Consider the following 11,920-nt stretch of genomic DNA (forward strand, 5'->3'; position numbering starts at 1 on the left):
AGAAAAGCCCAGGCAGCCCCCCTCTGCTGCTGGCCGAGGACCTGTGCTCTTACTCCCATAACTTCAAAAGAGGCTGGAAAGGCCTGGAGCATCAGCACGGTAAGGATGGGTCACCGCTCTGTGTGGCTCTGCCCCAAGGCGCGGGCAGGGCAGCACAGGCACAGCTGCAGCAGTTTCTGCTGGCCTAAAATTAGCTTCTGGGAAAGGGCCACAAATTCCCCGTGCTGCACCCCGCGGGGCTGAGATGTGCCACGTCCCCATGACAGGGCCCAGGGGAAGGCAACGTGGCCACGTCTGCACACACGGCAACCACAGGGACACGTGCTGGGCCAGGATTCGGCACCTGGGGCTCACGGTAGAGCCGTGCACCATCACAGAGCCAGCCTGGCCCCATCCTGCTGCCCCCAGCTCCCTGCAGCCCCCCGTGCCACGTACCCATCACCATCACCACTGAAGGGACATGGAGCCGGAGGCAGTGACGGGGCCAGGAGCTCGCCTTTATTCCAGCCCCGACAGGCCCCATAGCCCCGCAACAGGGTGGCTGAGCCCCACGTCCACACCAGCCAGGGCTGCAGCACTCTGGCCCAGCTGCTGTCCCGACGTGCTTTTTTAAATTTTTTTCCCCATTTCCCATGAATCAGACGTCACCTTGCTTCTTTGCAAAGATTTTGGGGGCCAGGAGGTGACAGGCGGGGGTGCCGGACCCTATGGGGATGGCGAGAGGGGGCTGAGCAGGGCCAGCAGGAGCAGCGGGGACAGGAGATGGCAGGGGCAGCCGCGGCTGGAGGTGGCGTCCCTGGAGGCGAAAACCTTGCGGCTGTGGAGCGGCTGCGGCGGGCGGTAGTTGTTGGTCATCTTCTGGGGCACAGCGCCCGAGGCCGGGAAGTAGACGGTATTCATGAACGCCCACAGCTGCCAGGGGGAGAGGTGTGGGGTTGGGAGCCGTGCCACCGCGTGTCCCAACCCTGGGGCACACATGGCTCAAACACGGGGCCAAGTGAATTCATCCACCCACCCTGCTCAGCTCCCCCAGCCCCACAGCCCAGCCCAGTGCCCCAGGAGCAGACATCCCCTTTACCTCCCCTGTATTGTTCAGGTGTAAGGAAACGCACAAGGAGCACGATGCTCATGGCACGGCTTTTGGCCACCTGAGGCTCTCCAGCCCCACGGCAGGGCCGCCCACTCTACCTGCGCCCAGCCAATGTCCACGGGCTCCTCAAACACGGTCCAGACGACGGCCTCGCTGCAGTCGGGGGTGGTGAGGGAGCCCTGGTAGCGGTAGTACCTGGAGAGCCGGCTGGCGCGTGGCAGCAGCGTGCTCAGGCGGAAGGTGGAGGCCAGGTCCACAGACTGCCCTGCGTGGCGAGATGCGGGCACTCAGCCCACACCAGGACAGGGGACAGCAGGGCCACCCCCATCCGCTGCCCCACAACCCCCTCATTGCCCCAGCCTACCCCCGGACCCCTCCCCTCCTGCTCGTGCCCCAGAGCAGGAGCACGAGGATGCCTCACCAGCATGGGAGATGTTCCTCAGGCCACTGACAATTGTGTTGTAGTTGGGGTTTGGGGCTTCAGAGACCTGCAAGGCAAGAGCAAGCAGTTCAGGTGGGCAGAGCCCATCCTGCAGCCTGGCAGTGGGGTGGAGGAGTTTGCAGTGGGGCCCCTGCTTTACACGGTGTTGGGGGGTGCTCAGGCAGGGATCGCCCAGAGCCGGCATTTCATAAGGAGCTTTTGGGAACACATACGGGTCCTCTGGGGACACTTGGCCCCTGGTCACAGCAGTGCTCTGCTTGAACCCACGGGTGCTGGAGATCACCAACCCTGTGAGCCACCACCAGCCTACCTGGAAGAAGCAGCCCAGGACGGCCAGCCCGCTCGGGTGCCCCTTGGCCTCCCCCAGGGTGCGGTACTTGGCGTCGATGTGGACGATGTGCAGCTGGGGAAAGACAGAGGGGCTGAGCATGGGTACCCAGCCGAGCCCCCACCTCACCCTGACCTCACCAGGCACTGGGTTGGGAGAGCAATGTGCCCGGGGCAGAGGTGGGAAAGGGGGAAAGGGGATGCACAGCCTGTGTGCCTGAGCATCTGCTCCAGCCGCAGTGAGTCAGTTTTGCTCTACTCTGACAGACCATAAATACCTTACAGGCACAGAGGCTCGTTTGTCCAAGAGGATCCCAAGGTGTTTGGTGGAGCCGCACTCACGCCCACCCTCCCTCCCTTCCCCGACTTGAGACACGATCCCTGTGGGCACCAGGGCTGCTCCCCGCCTACCTCCATGGGGAACTGGTGCCCGTCCAGGGTGTGCTCGGAGCCATTTGCGGCCGGGCTGCCCCAGTGGAAGTGGAGCTGCAGCGCGCGGTACCGGCCGGGGAGGCCCCCGCCGCTGATGGCGATGTGCTCGGAGGCCGGCTCACCCTCCAGGCTCAGCATCACTGCAAGGGACGGGATAGGGACAGGGCTGGCCCCGCGGGGACACTGGAGAGCTGCAGCACCGGCGGGGGGCTGAGCCCATTGTGGGGGCAGAGCACCCACCCGTGTGCCCGTTGTTCACCAGCTTCCACTTGCCCGGGGGGGCCTGGTCGTAGCCCTCGAAGACGATGTCCCCGAGGCCGCTGTCCCTCTGCAGCCGGCGCCTGTTGATGTTCACTGGAGACTGCTTGCTGCCGCCGCACGTGGCCTTCAGCTCCTTCCAGTGGCTGGGGCCTGCGGGGGGGCACGGCCGTGTGAGCTACCTCCACCCCCAGGGGTACACAAGGATGAGGGTGGCCAGGCCCCCAGCTGGCCCCGAAGTCCCTGCACCATCTCCATCCCTTCTCTCATTACCCTGAGGAGGTTTTTGGCTGGAAACCTTGGGAGCTGCAGCCCCCCCCCCCGTGCTGCCCACCCCGCAGGCTCCCCATTACCCACTGCCTTCATTAAGGAGCAGTCCCCACAGCTCTGCCGGGGCATGTGGCCGGCTTTGTGCAGCCCTGGCTGCCCCCCGCCAGCCCCGCTCCTCAGCCAAAACCAGCCCTGGCCGCTGCCCGCCTTGGTTTAATTGTTGTGAAGTCAAATCTCTGTGGGGCAGCAACAAGCAGAGCCCGGCCACTCGCGCTCCTGGACACGGCTGACCTGCTGCGGTGGCCGGGCACGGTGCACGTGCACCCGAGGGCTATAAAGCAGCTGGGCTGTAACAGCTGATTAAATGCTCCTTGAGCCTTAATTAACCTTTTACAAGCTATTTGTGTGCTTCCAAACAATGTGCCCCCAGGCGTACCGAGGGCAGGTGCCTCTCAAGGCAGGGAGGGCACCGAAACAGAGCCGTGCCCTTGTGCCGGGGCTGTCCCCACTCACCACATTTGGGGTCCTGCGAGTCGTAGCACCACTGCCCTGCGGGAGAGAGCACGGGTCAGGGGGGCCACGGGGGCACCCCAAAACCCCTCTTGTTGCAGAGAAACCCCCCTCAGCCACCTGAGCCCCACTTGGTGTTGGCATTACCGCATGCTCACCCCCTCTCTGCCTTCCCGGGCAGCTCTGTGCAATTTGGGTCACCCCCTGGGGGTGGCCGGGCCCCATCTCCGCAGCCCCAGCCCGAGGGGGGAGGCAGTCACGGGGGGCTGCAGCACCCTCAGTGCCCCAACGGCTGGTCAGGCAGCAGGAGGTGGCTGCAGCACGCAGGGGTGGCCGTGGGCAGGTCTGCACCCACGCCACGGGGACAACGCTCGCCCCGTCGCCTGGAGCATCCTCATCCAGAGCCGCTTCCCTCCCACCAGCGCTGCTGTCAGCGCTCAGAGGCAGGCAGCACGGGGACTCGCTCCACGCCGGGCTTCAGTGCGGCAGGGAAGCGGGAACACCGTGGAGCTGGAGCTCCCAGGGCTGCGGGCTTTGCTCCCATCGCAGTCCCACCAACCGGCCCCAAATCCCTGCGTGGCAGCACGGCCCCCCCGGCACCACACGTGCCCGCAGGGACTGGCTGCAGGGTGCGGATGCTGTGCCGGGGGAGCAGTGGCACAGAGCAGCCCCCGGCCTCGGCCCTTCGCAGCCACCCGCAGGGATGGGCCAGGCAGGCAGCCCCCGCTGAGCCCTTCCTGCACCACCTGTGCTGCTGACAGCCCGGCCTGCGGCCCCGCATCCAGATCCCTGCTGCACAGCAGCCTCAGAGGGTCTGGAGCGGGATGGTGCCAGACTCAGACTGTCCCCAGGACAGGGATTTTGGACTTTCCTCCCCATGCAGTGGGAGCTGAGCTTCTCGGGATCCCTCAGAGCCGCAGCATGCTGCCCTTGCCCCACCACAAGCATCCCCTGGCAGGAGCCAGATGAGCGCCTGCTGCTGCCAGTCTCATCCCAAAGCAGGGTGCCCGCATGCCCTAGCCCAGCACAGAAGCCCCAGGCTACTTGGAGGTTTCACCCACGGTGACATTCCCTGGGTTGCATCCCAAATCCCAAGTTCCTGAATGCCCACCCGACCCGATCAGCACCCACCCAGCCACCTCTTAGCAGGGCCAATACCTCCCCAACCCGGCATCACAGTGGGGACAGGGATGTCCTGCAGGGATGGGGCAGGACCAGGTCCCCCAGTCCCGAGCCTTCTGGACCCGTATCCACTCCCTGACAGGTGGAAGGGGAACAAACCGCTGGCACCCGCGCTCCACGCCCGTCCCTCCGGCCACCCCAGGCACCAGCAGCGCAGCGGGCAGGCAGCGCATCTCACCTCCCGCGGCCACTCGGATGACAAGAGGCAAAGTCACAAAAGTTATCCCCAGCCCCTGCGGCCCCATGCCAGCAGCAGGGCCGTGCCGGCCACCCCGCCGTGATGCCCCGTCCTCCTCCGCAGTGCGCCCGGGCGGGCGGCAGGGCTGGGGCGGGATGCAGCGCTGCCAGCCCCGGAGAAATCCTCAGCTCCAGCCTGAGCACTGCTGTTAAATATTCATCACAAGGGCTGAGTTTTTAACTCCTCGTCTGCTAGGAGGGAGCAGGGAGCGCCCGGCCCCCAGCCAGCCCCTGTGCGCAGCGCCAGGCCCCTGCCCGGGCTGGCACGTGTGGGCAGCCAGGAGCAGCAGGGCAGCGGCAGCCTCCCAAAGCCCTGGGGCTGCACCAAGCTGCCCGGCCTGCTGCCCTCCTGGGGGCCAAGAGGGTGGCAGGGGTGCCGCAGGCATCCCATCCCCTTAGGGATGCTCTCCATCCCTAAAGCGGGGGTTTGCAGCATCCCCACTGCACCCCCAGCCCTGTGCAGGGCCACAGACAGGCTCCTGCAGGACCATCGGTATTCAGAGAGGGTTGGGGCTGCCCCATCCTTTCCCCACTCCTTGCATGCACACACACTCGTGCAAAGGAGCTTGCGACAGCCTTCACCCCCAGCATGGCACTGGAACCCACCAGGAGCTGCCTGCGGTGCTGCCCCCCTGCTAGGGGGCTCACGGTAGGAGCCGGGGCCAGGCAGGGCCATGGGGACCCACGGGCCAAACCCAGCTCATCCCCACGATACCTCGGCCAGGGCTGGTTTGGGAAGTGGCCACTTTCCTGAGTGGGGCCGTAGAGGCAGTGCCTCACAGCCTGTGCCCCCAGAGCCCCCATGGGGGGGGGGGTCACATCCCAGAGGAGCTCTTATCCCAACGAAAGAGTTATTCTCCTGCAGAGGGTAGGTAGGAAGGGGAGTGAACGTGCAGGATTGTGGTGCTGTCACATTATCCTAAAATATCCCAGCTGTCTTCAGACAGCAGTGAAAAAGGAGGCCACAGGGCTCATCCCTCATCTCTTGCAGGTACTCACGTCCTGGCTCAGAGCTTGGCAGTGCTGCCAGGATAAATAAACCTCGGCACCGACACAAGGGCCGCAGAAACAAGCGTCCTGCTGGTGGCTTGGCCGGGGACTCACTGCAGCTCAGCTCTGCCACTTGCTGCAGGGACAACGTCAAAGGCTGGGCTCACCTCTATGGGGCTCTTTGGGGCATGCTTGTCCCCCTCCCCAGGCAGAGCCACTGCCCCAGCCATACCCAGTGTCACCCAGTATCCCTCTGCCCCTGGCCATCACTGTGTCCACAGCAGGGGGTGGCCGCGCTGCACACCCCCTCCCCTCCATGCACCCTCCCTGCCAATGGGCCCGGGGCTATTCCCCACCCCAGGGCATTCTCCAGGGCACAGAGTTTCTCTGGTGCTTATTTCTGGCAAGGCAGGCAGAAGCAGAGATGCTACCACAGAGGACACATGGCCAGGAGCACCACGCGGAGATGCCCAGCAGGGATGAGCCCCCCGTCCCACGACGGCCCCACAAGAAGAGTCCGTACCTGCTCCCACCCGTCCCAGTGCCCTCCCGCTGCACCAGGCTGGAGCAGCCTGCAGTTTCTATAGGAACCAGATCAAACCTTCCAGGAGCTGCTCTGTGCTTCCCGGCCTGCTGCTGCTGCTGTGATGGTGGCGGGGGGCTCACAGCTGAACCCTGCAGCTCCGCGCTGTCCTCACGGAGAAACCACGTCCATCACCCTGCTGCGCAGGAGCCAGCAGGAGGTGAGCTCCCGCTGGCATGCGTGCGCACCAGCATGAAGGGAGAGAGCCATTATAGGAAAAAAAAAAAAAAAAAAAAAAAAAGGCTCTGAAAAATAAAAATAGTTTCTGAAGCTGCAGCCATCGATCAGACGTGGGCATGGTGCCACCCTGCTGGGAACCCCCGCCACAGGCACCATCAGCGAGCGTTGCACCAACACGTGGCAGTGCCAAGAGCAGCTCCCGGCGGTGAATCCTGCGCTGAGCCCGGCCAGGGACGTGGGGTGAGCAGGACAGCGGCAAGACAAGGACTGGAGCAGCCAGAGCAGTGCTGTGTGGGTCAGGCAGCCCAAGGATGGGTGCACAGAGCGTTGTGTGAGAGCAGCAGGGAGACGGAGCCCGAGCAGAATAAATACCCTGGTGGCTCCTGACTTTGCTCTGCTGTTGGCAGTAAGCTGGCGTGGCCGGAGAGCCAGGGCAGGGAGTGCAGCAGCACCCGGTGCCCGCACAAAGGCGGCAGTGTGGGCAGCAGCTGCGTGCGGCCCCATCGCCCCCCTGCACCGCCTGGCACCCCGGGGCCAAATGCTGCGTCTGCCTGTGGCACCGGCAGTGAATGACACCTCGCCTCCTGTCACCCCAAAACTCTGTGGGCAGGAGATGGCGAGCGGTGGCACGGTGGCGGCAGTGACACCGTGTGCTGGCTGGCGTTCAGCAATGAGCGCATCCTGCGGCCACCGAGCCACCAGCAGAGCTCGGGCACAGCCTGGAGCATCCCGCAGACCTCTCGGCAGGCACCGAGCCCAGTGACCGAGTGTTTCCACGAGCTCAGCCCCAGCCCGGAGCCACATCACTGTCCCCTCGGCCAGGGCTGGACCATGCGTTAAGGAGCCACAGCTCCTTCCCCAGCCCCGAAAGCAGCTCCCCGAGACCTTGCTGGGAGTGGGAGCTCCGTTCTTTGGTTACCTCCCCCAGCTAAAGGGGATTTGACCCTACACAGCCCTAGGAATGGAGCCCAGTTTGGGGCTGGGATTGTGTTCCCAGCCCTGAGGAGGCCAGAAGGCTGCTGAGCGCTGCCACAAGGATAGGGGCACGCAGGCACCGGAGGGGCTGCAGGGCTCAGGGCATGGCAGGGGAAATCCGTGCTGCAGCTGCAGTCTCGCATCCCTAAAGCCACACAACAGCTTAAAGGGACTTATTTTTCCACCAAGGCCTCCCGGGCACGGCCCTGCCGCCAGGCGGCCCCGTGAGGGCGGTGAGGGGCCGGCAGGGACAGGGACAGGGACAGGGACAGGGACAGGGCCCGGGCCCTGCCCGCCCGGCGGCTCGCTCCTGCCCCCTGCTGCCCACACGAGCCCCCTGCCAAAGCCCCGCCGCTGCCCCAAGGCTGCTCCGGGCCCCCCGAGGCTTCCCCTGCACAGGATGAAGGCCGGAGCTCGCCCTGCAGCAGGGCCAGGCCCGGGGCACAGCCCCAACCTTCCCTTTGGAAGCTTCAGGACAAAGGGGTGCTTTGGAATAGCTCGAGGTTGGGACAGGGGAGCTCCCGTCAGGTTTTTCTGTCAGTGACACACAACTTGTGACAAGAGATCAGTGCTGACAAGGGGCTCTGGAGGCCATGGGCACATAGTTGTGATCCCTGCTGGTTAAACATCAGTCCCCAGGCAGGATCAGGCACTCTCGATGCTGCCCGAGAGCCCGGTTGCTCCATGCAGGCCATGGTGAGCTGCAGGGCTCAGCTCCCTCCTGTCCCACCTGCCGCTGCCTCGAACAGCTCCTGCCCCGCTTCTGCTCCTTCCACAGGCTCACAGCAGCTCCATGAGGGCAGCAGGAAGGGGCTGCACCTGGCCTTCACAGTTATTAACACCAGACTTTCTTCAAGTTACATTATTACAGGTAAATGCCACTGGTATTTGTACACAGACACTTCTACAGCCACCCTGTTTGAAACCAAACGAGTCTACTGATCTTTTGGCAAGGTCATGGTCTGGAAGTGCACCTAACAAGGCTTCCTTCACATTGCTAAAGAACCACGCCAGTGCGAGAAATCAGGAAACAGCGAAACGGACAGTTTGTCTTACAGAACACAATTTATTTGGCATTTGGATGAAATGTTTCTCACAGCATCTTGAGAAAAAGAAAGATTAGTGCCAACCCCAAAGAAAGAAGTTAAAACAAAAAAACAGTGTCACAGGGACTGAATTATCATAGTATCAAATTTAAATTCTACATGGTATTTCACAGAATATCAAAATCTTTTATACACTGCCACAGTTAAATCCAGTCACAAACCAACTACACAGGAGAAGCCTGCAAATGCAGCGTTGGCTAAAATTATTTTCCAAGAGAAGGTAAAAAGCAGTGTCTCATTCTCTCTCTCAGCCTCCCAGGCATACACAAGTCTGACATTCAGATTACAGTGCAGCATGGCCATGCACGCAGGCTGCAAGTGCAGCATCTCTGCTGGCATCAACTCCAACCCACTCAACGTTCAAGGTGCACAATACTGGAAAATTAAAGCTATGTCGTACCGTAGCAGGCAGCTAATGCAGAATATTGTTAGGGGAAGCAGATCCTCACCGCTGAATGCATCTACTCCAAAGAAGCACAGATTTCGTTTGGAACTGGGTAACGGTGGAAGCAGAATGTATGAACTTTGATTGATTTGCCTCCTCTACACTGATCTGTTCTAATTTTAGGGTCCAGTTCCCAACTTGCAAGGGATATTTAAAAGAAATTTCTGTATATTTCATGTTCTTTAGCTAAGTAGAGAGGAAAAAATACATTTCAGCAACTGAAAAAAAAAAGAGATGTTATGGATCATATGAGAAAACATCAGAATTTCAGGGCTTTATCACTGAAAAAAATGACTTCTGAAAGATAAAAACAGTTTTTAAAACAGCTTCAAATTCAATTAACAGATGGGAAAAGAACAGTAAGTTACTGGTCACAAAAACAATTTCTTCCCAGGTGAAACTTCAGAGATGCATGAATTGGGCAGCCCTGTGCCACTGGCTCAGGCAGAGCCCAGTGACTTCCAGGAATGCTGCCTGTGCACAGACCGTAAGATTAAGCCTTCAGGAAAAAAATTCACCTGCTTCTTTTTTCTTCTCGACCAGCGCCCTGTCACAAATGGATAAAGGAATCGTCTGAGACTCAGGACTAGACACAACCAAACATTACACAGACAAGTTCTTTGTACATCTGAATGACAATTTTGATCTTCTAGCACAGAACTAAACCCACTGTCTTTCTAACATTACAATATTCTACAACTCACCTATTAAAAAAAGAGAGGCTGCTGTGAGACTGCGTACATGTATCACTGATAACACCGATACAAGTGAATATCTATGACTGCCCGTGAAGGAACAGCAGAGACCTCAATATGGCACCACAGTACGTAGTAAGGAAGGGGAAACTGAGGAACGGTTTTGTTAGAGGCCACAATGGGATGCGTGAGCCCTGCACAGGACAGAGTACTGACACCTGACAAGATAGATTGTGGTCAGGAACATTCAAAGAGAAATGCCCTCTTTGCTCATTTGTGCTGCAAGGAACGATAAGGTAATGGAACCTCCCCTGCTGTATCTGCAGGAAGATTGGGGATGCACCAGTAGATAAGAAAAACATCCAGAGAAGTGAATGGTGATGGGGAGACAAAAAATAAAAATCAATGCACAATAACTCTAAAAGATCTCATCAATCTAATGGCAATCAAAACAGTAAGGTCTTCCTCAGGCAAGCATCAAGCTTCAACCCCTTTAATTGGCGCTCAGAACAAAGTTACGTACCAGTCACCTTGCCAAGGGCAAGGAAGTTTTGCTGAGGAGTCAACTGCTGTCAAGAAAACTAATCCTTCCCCAGTTGGTCCAGAAGTCTTAGCAGTTGTGACGTTCTCTGCTCCAAGAGAGAATACTCAATGTGAAAAAGCTACGTTAAAATGGGAAATAAATGACATTTTTATTGCCAAATTAGAAGCTCACTGAGAGGTAAACAAGAGCTGTACTTAGTGAGCTGCTCCATTCAAGGCAAGATCTCCCTCGTTTACAGTTAAGATGAAGAAGGATAGGGAAAAAGAGAGAAAGTCGCAGCCTCTGTGCCAACATAGAAGTGGGAAAGGCTCAGAAGCTATAGGAAAAATATTACACTGAGGCTTCTACAAAGAAGCCCGCATTTGGAACAACTATAGCCGGGAGCTATCATGAAGTTACAAATCGTAACAGAGCTTATTTTCAATAAATTCACCACAGAACCAAAAGTAAAATAAAAAAAATATATATTGAACAGATTCCTGCAGTGTTATGAGATGTGTGAGGTAAGGTATCTGTTCACCTCAACCACAAAACACAGCTTCAGAGACTAAACCAAGCCAAAAGGCTTTTTGTTATTGCGCTAGGATACTACAGAGAATGAATGTTCCATCTGGCTTCAAAAGGAATTAGAAATTTTCTAATTTGCACTGCTAACAAAATATTTTCAGGAACAGATTGTAGTAGCATAGACTTTGCATCCTACTTAAGTGTACACTATCACATCCTGTCCTACAACAGAGTGTAGCCAGCTTCAGAGAAGTATTAACCCTAAGAGCCTAGTTTATATCCCAGTGCTTAGCTTCACCTAGCTGGACGCAGCACAAAGGGTACCGTCTACAGTGTATATATATTTTTATATATATATCGCCACCCAGAGACACACGCACGCACGCACACGCATTCGTACCTATAAAACTAAAGAAAAATCAGTACATACAATGTATAAAACGTATGAATGTGCTCAAAAATGCACAAAACCCGCTTTATTTTCATACTTCAGAAATGCTCAATTTGTATGCATGGTTCTCACTACTGCTATCCATCCACTTCGTTAGACCAGGACTTGATCTCAGAGGAGGAGATGGTAACAGATCCCCCAGGGTGGAGAATTGCTCCTCTCATTTCGTGCTGCTCACGTTAGAGCCAGTCAAACCAGAGAACAGGACACGCGCCGTGGTGGTACGACTCCAGGCGGAGAGGCTTCCTAACAGTGCTTCCTCCTACTCGCGCGGCAGCAGCGCACACGAGAACTGTGATTCACTCTCCAATGGATTCAAGATCGTTAGCAAGTGTCTGAACGTCAAGACTCCAGATATGATCTCAATAATGAAACTCACAGTTTTCTGTGCAAAAGGAGTTGAATTGTCAAGACCAATCCTCAAATACAGTATAAGCCTATAGGCAAGACACAGAATAGAAAGTAGCAGCATATTCAGTAGGGAAAAGTCAGCTGCACTGGGAAACCACAATAGTGGGTTAGGATTTGTCATACAAGTATGATTTCTCATCGTTACTAGAAAAATAATTCACATATACACCCCATGCAGTGTTTTCTTCCTGTCCCTCTAGGCTTGTACCCTTCATAAGGTAATAGGAGAACACTCACAAGGGGCATTCTTTACATATTCCTTATAATTTATCTCATTTGCTGACT

At 57.7% G+C, this 11,920-nt stretch overlaps 2 protein-coding genes across 2 annotated transcripts in view; both read right to left on the bottom strand.

Moving 5' to 3' along the window:
• Positions 1-476: 476 nt before the first annotated feature.
• Positions 477-4,837, bottom strand: LOC309884994 (carbonic anhydrase 15-like). The gene is made up of 8 exons (XM_082774511.1): positions 4,690-4,837; positions 3,333-3,368; positions 2,532-2,702; positions 2,271-2,431; positions 1,843-1,935; positions 1,512-1,578; positions 1,189-1,355; positions 477-912 (listed from the first exon to the last, which is right to left on the bottom strand). Exons 1-8 carry the CDS (start codon positions 4,754-4,756, stop codon positions 706-708), a joined length of 969 nt encoding a protein of 322 aa, XP_082630637.1. The 5' UTR covers positions 4,757-4,837; the 3' UTR covers positions 477-705.
• A 3,687-nt stretch (positions 4,838-8,524) lies between these two features.
• DGCR2 (DiGeorge syndrome critical region gene 2) overlaps positions 8,525-11,920 on the bottom strand; it is a 48,431-nt gene continuing 45,035 nt past the window's right edge. Inside the window, exon 11 of the mRNA XM_082774233.1 lies at positions 8,525-11,661. The gene's annotated coding sequence lies outside the window, so the exon portion shown is untranslated. The remainder of the gene's footprint in view (positions 11,662-11,920) is intronic.

This window comes from Aythya marila (assembly GCF_965140915.1).
Source record: "Aythya marila genome assembly, chromosome: 17".
Lineage (NCBI taxonomy): Eukaryota > Metazoa > Chordata > Aves > Anseriformes > Anatidae > Aythya > Aythya marila.

What these genes read in the sequence shown, in the direction of transcription:
- LOC309884994 (XM_082774511.1), bottom strand. Translation starts at nt 4,756, where the DNA reads ATGGGGCCGCAGGGGCTGGGGATAACTTTTGTGACTTTGCCTCTTGTC. An exon ending in GGCACCAGTTCCCCATGGAG is followed by an intron (nt 1,936 to 2,270) that starts GTAGGCGGGGAG and finishes GTCTTTCCCCAG; the next exon opens with CTGCACATCGTCCACATCGA. An exon ending in TCCTGGGCTGCTTCTTCCAG is followed by an intron (nt 1,579 to 1,842) that starts GTAGGCTGGTGG and finishes CTTGCCTTGCAG; the next exon opens with GTCTCTGAAGCCCCAAACCC.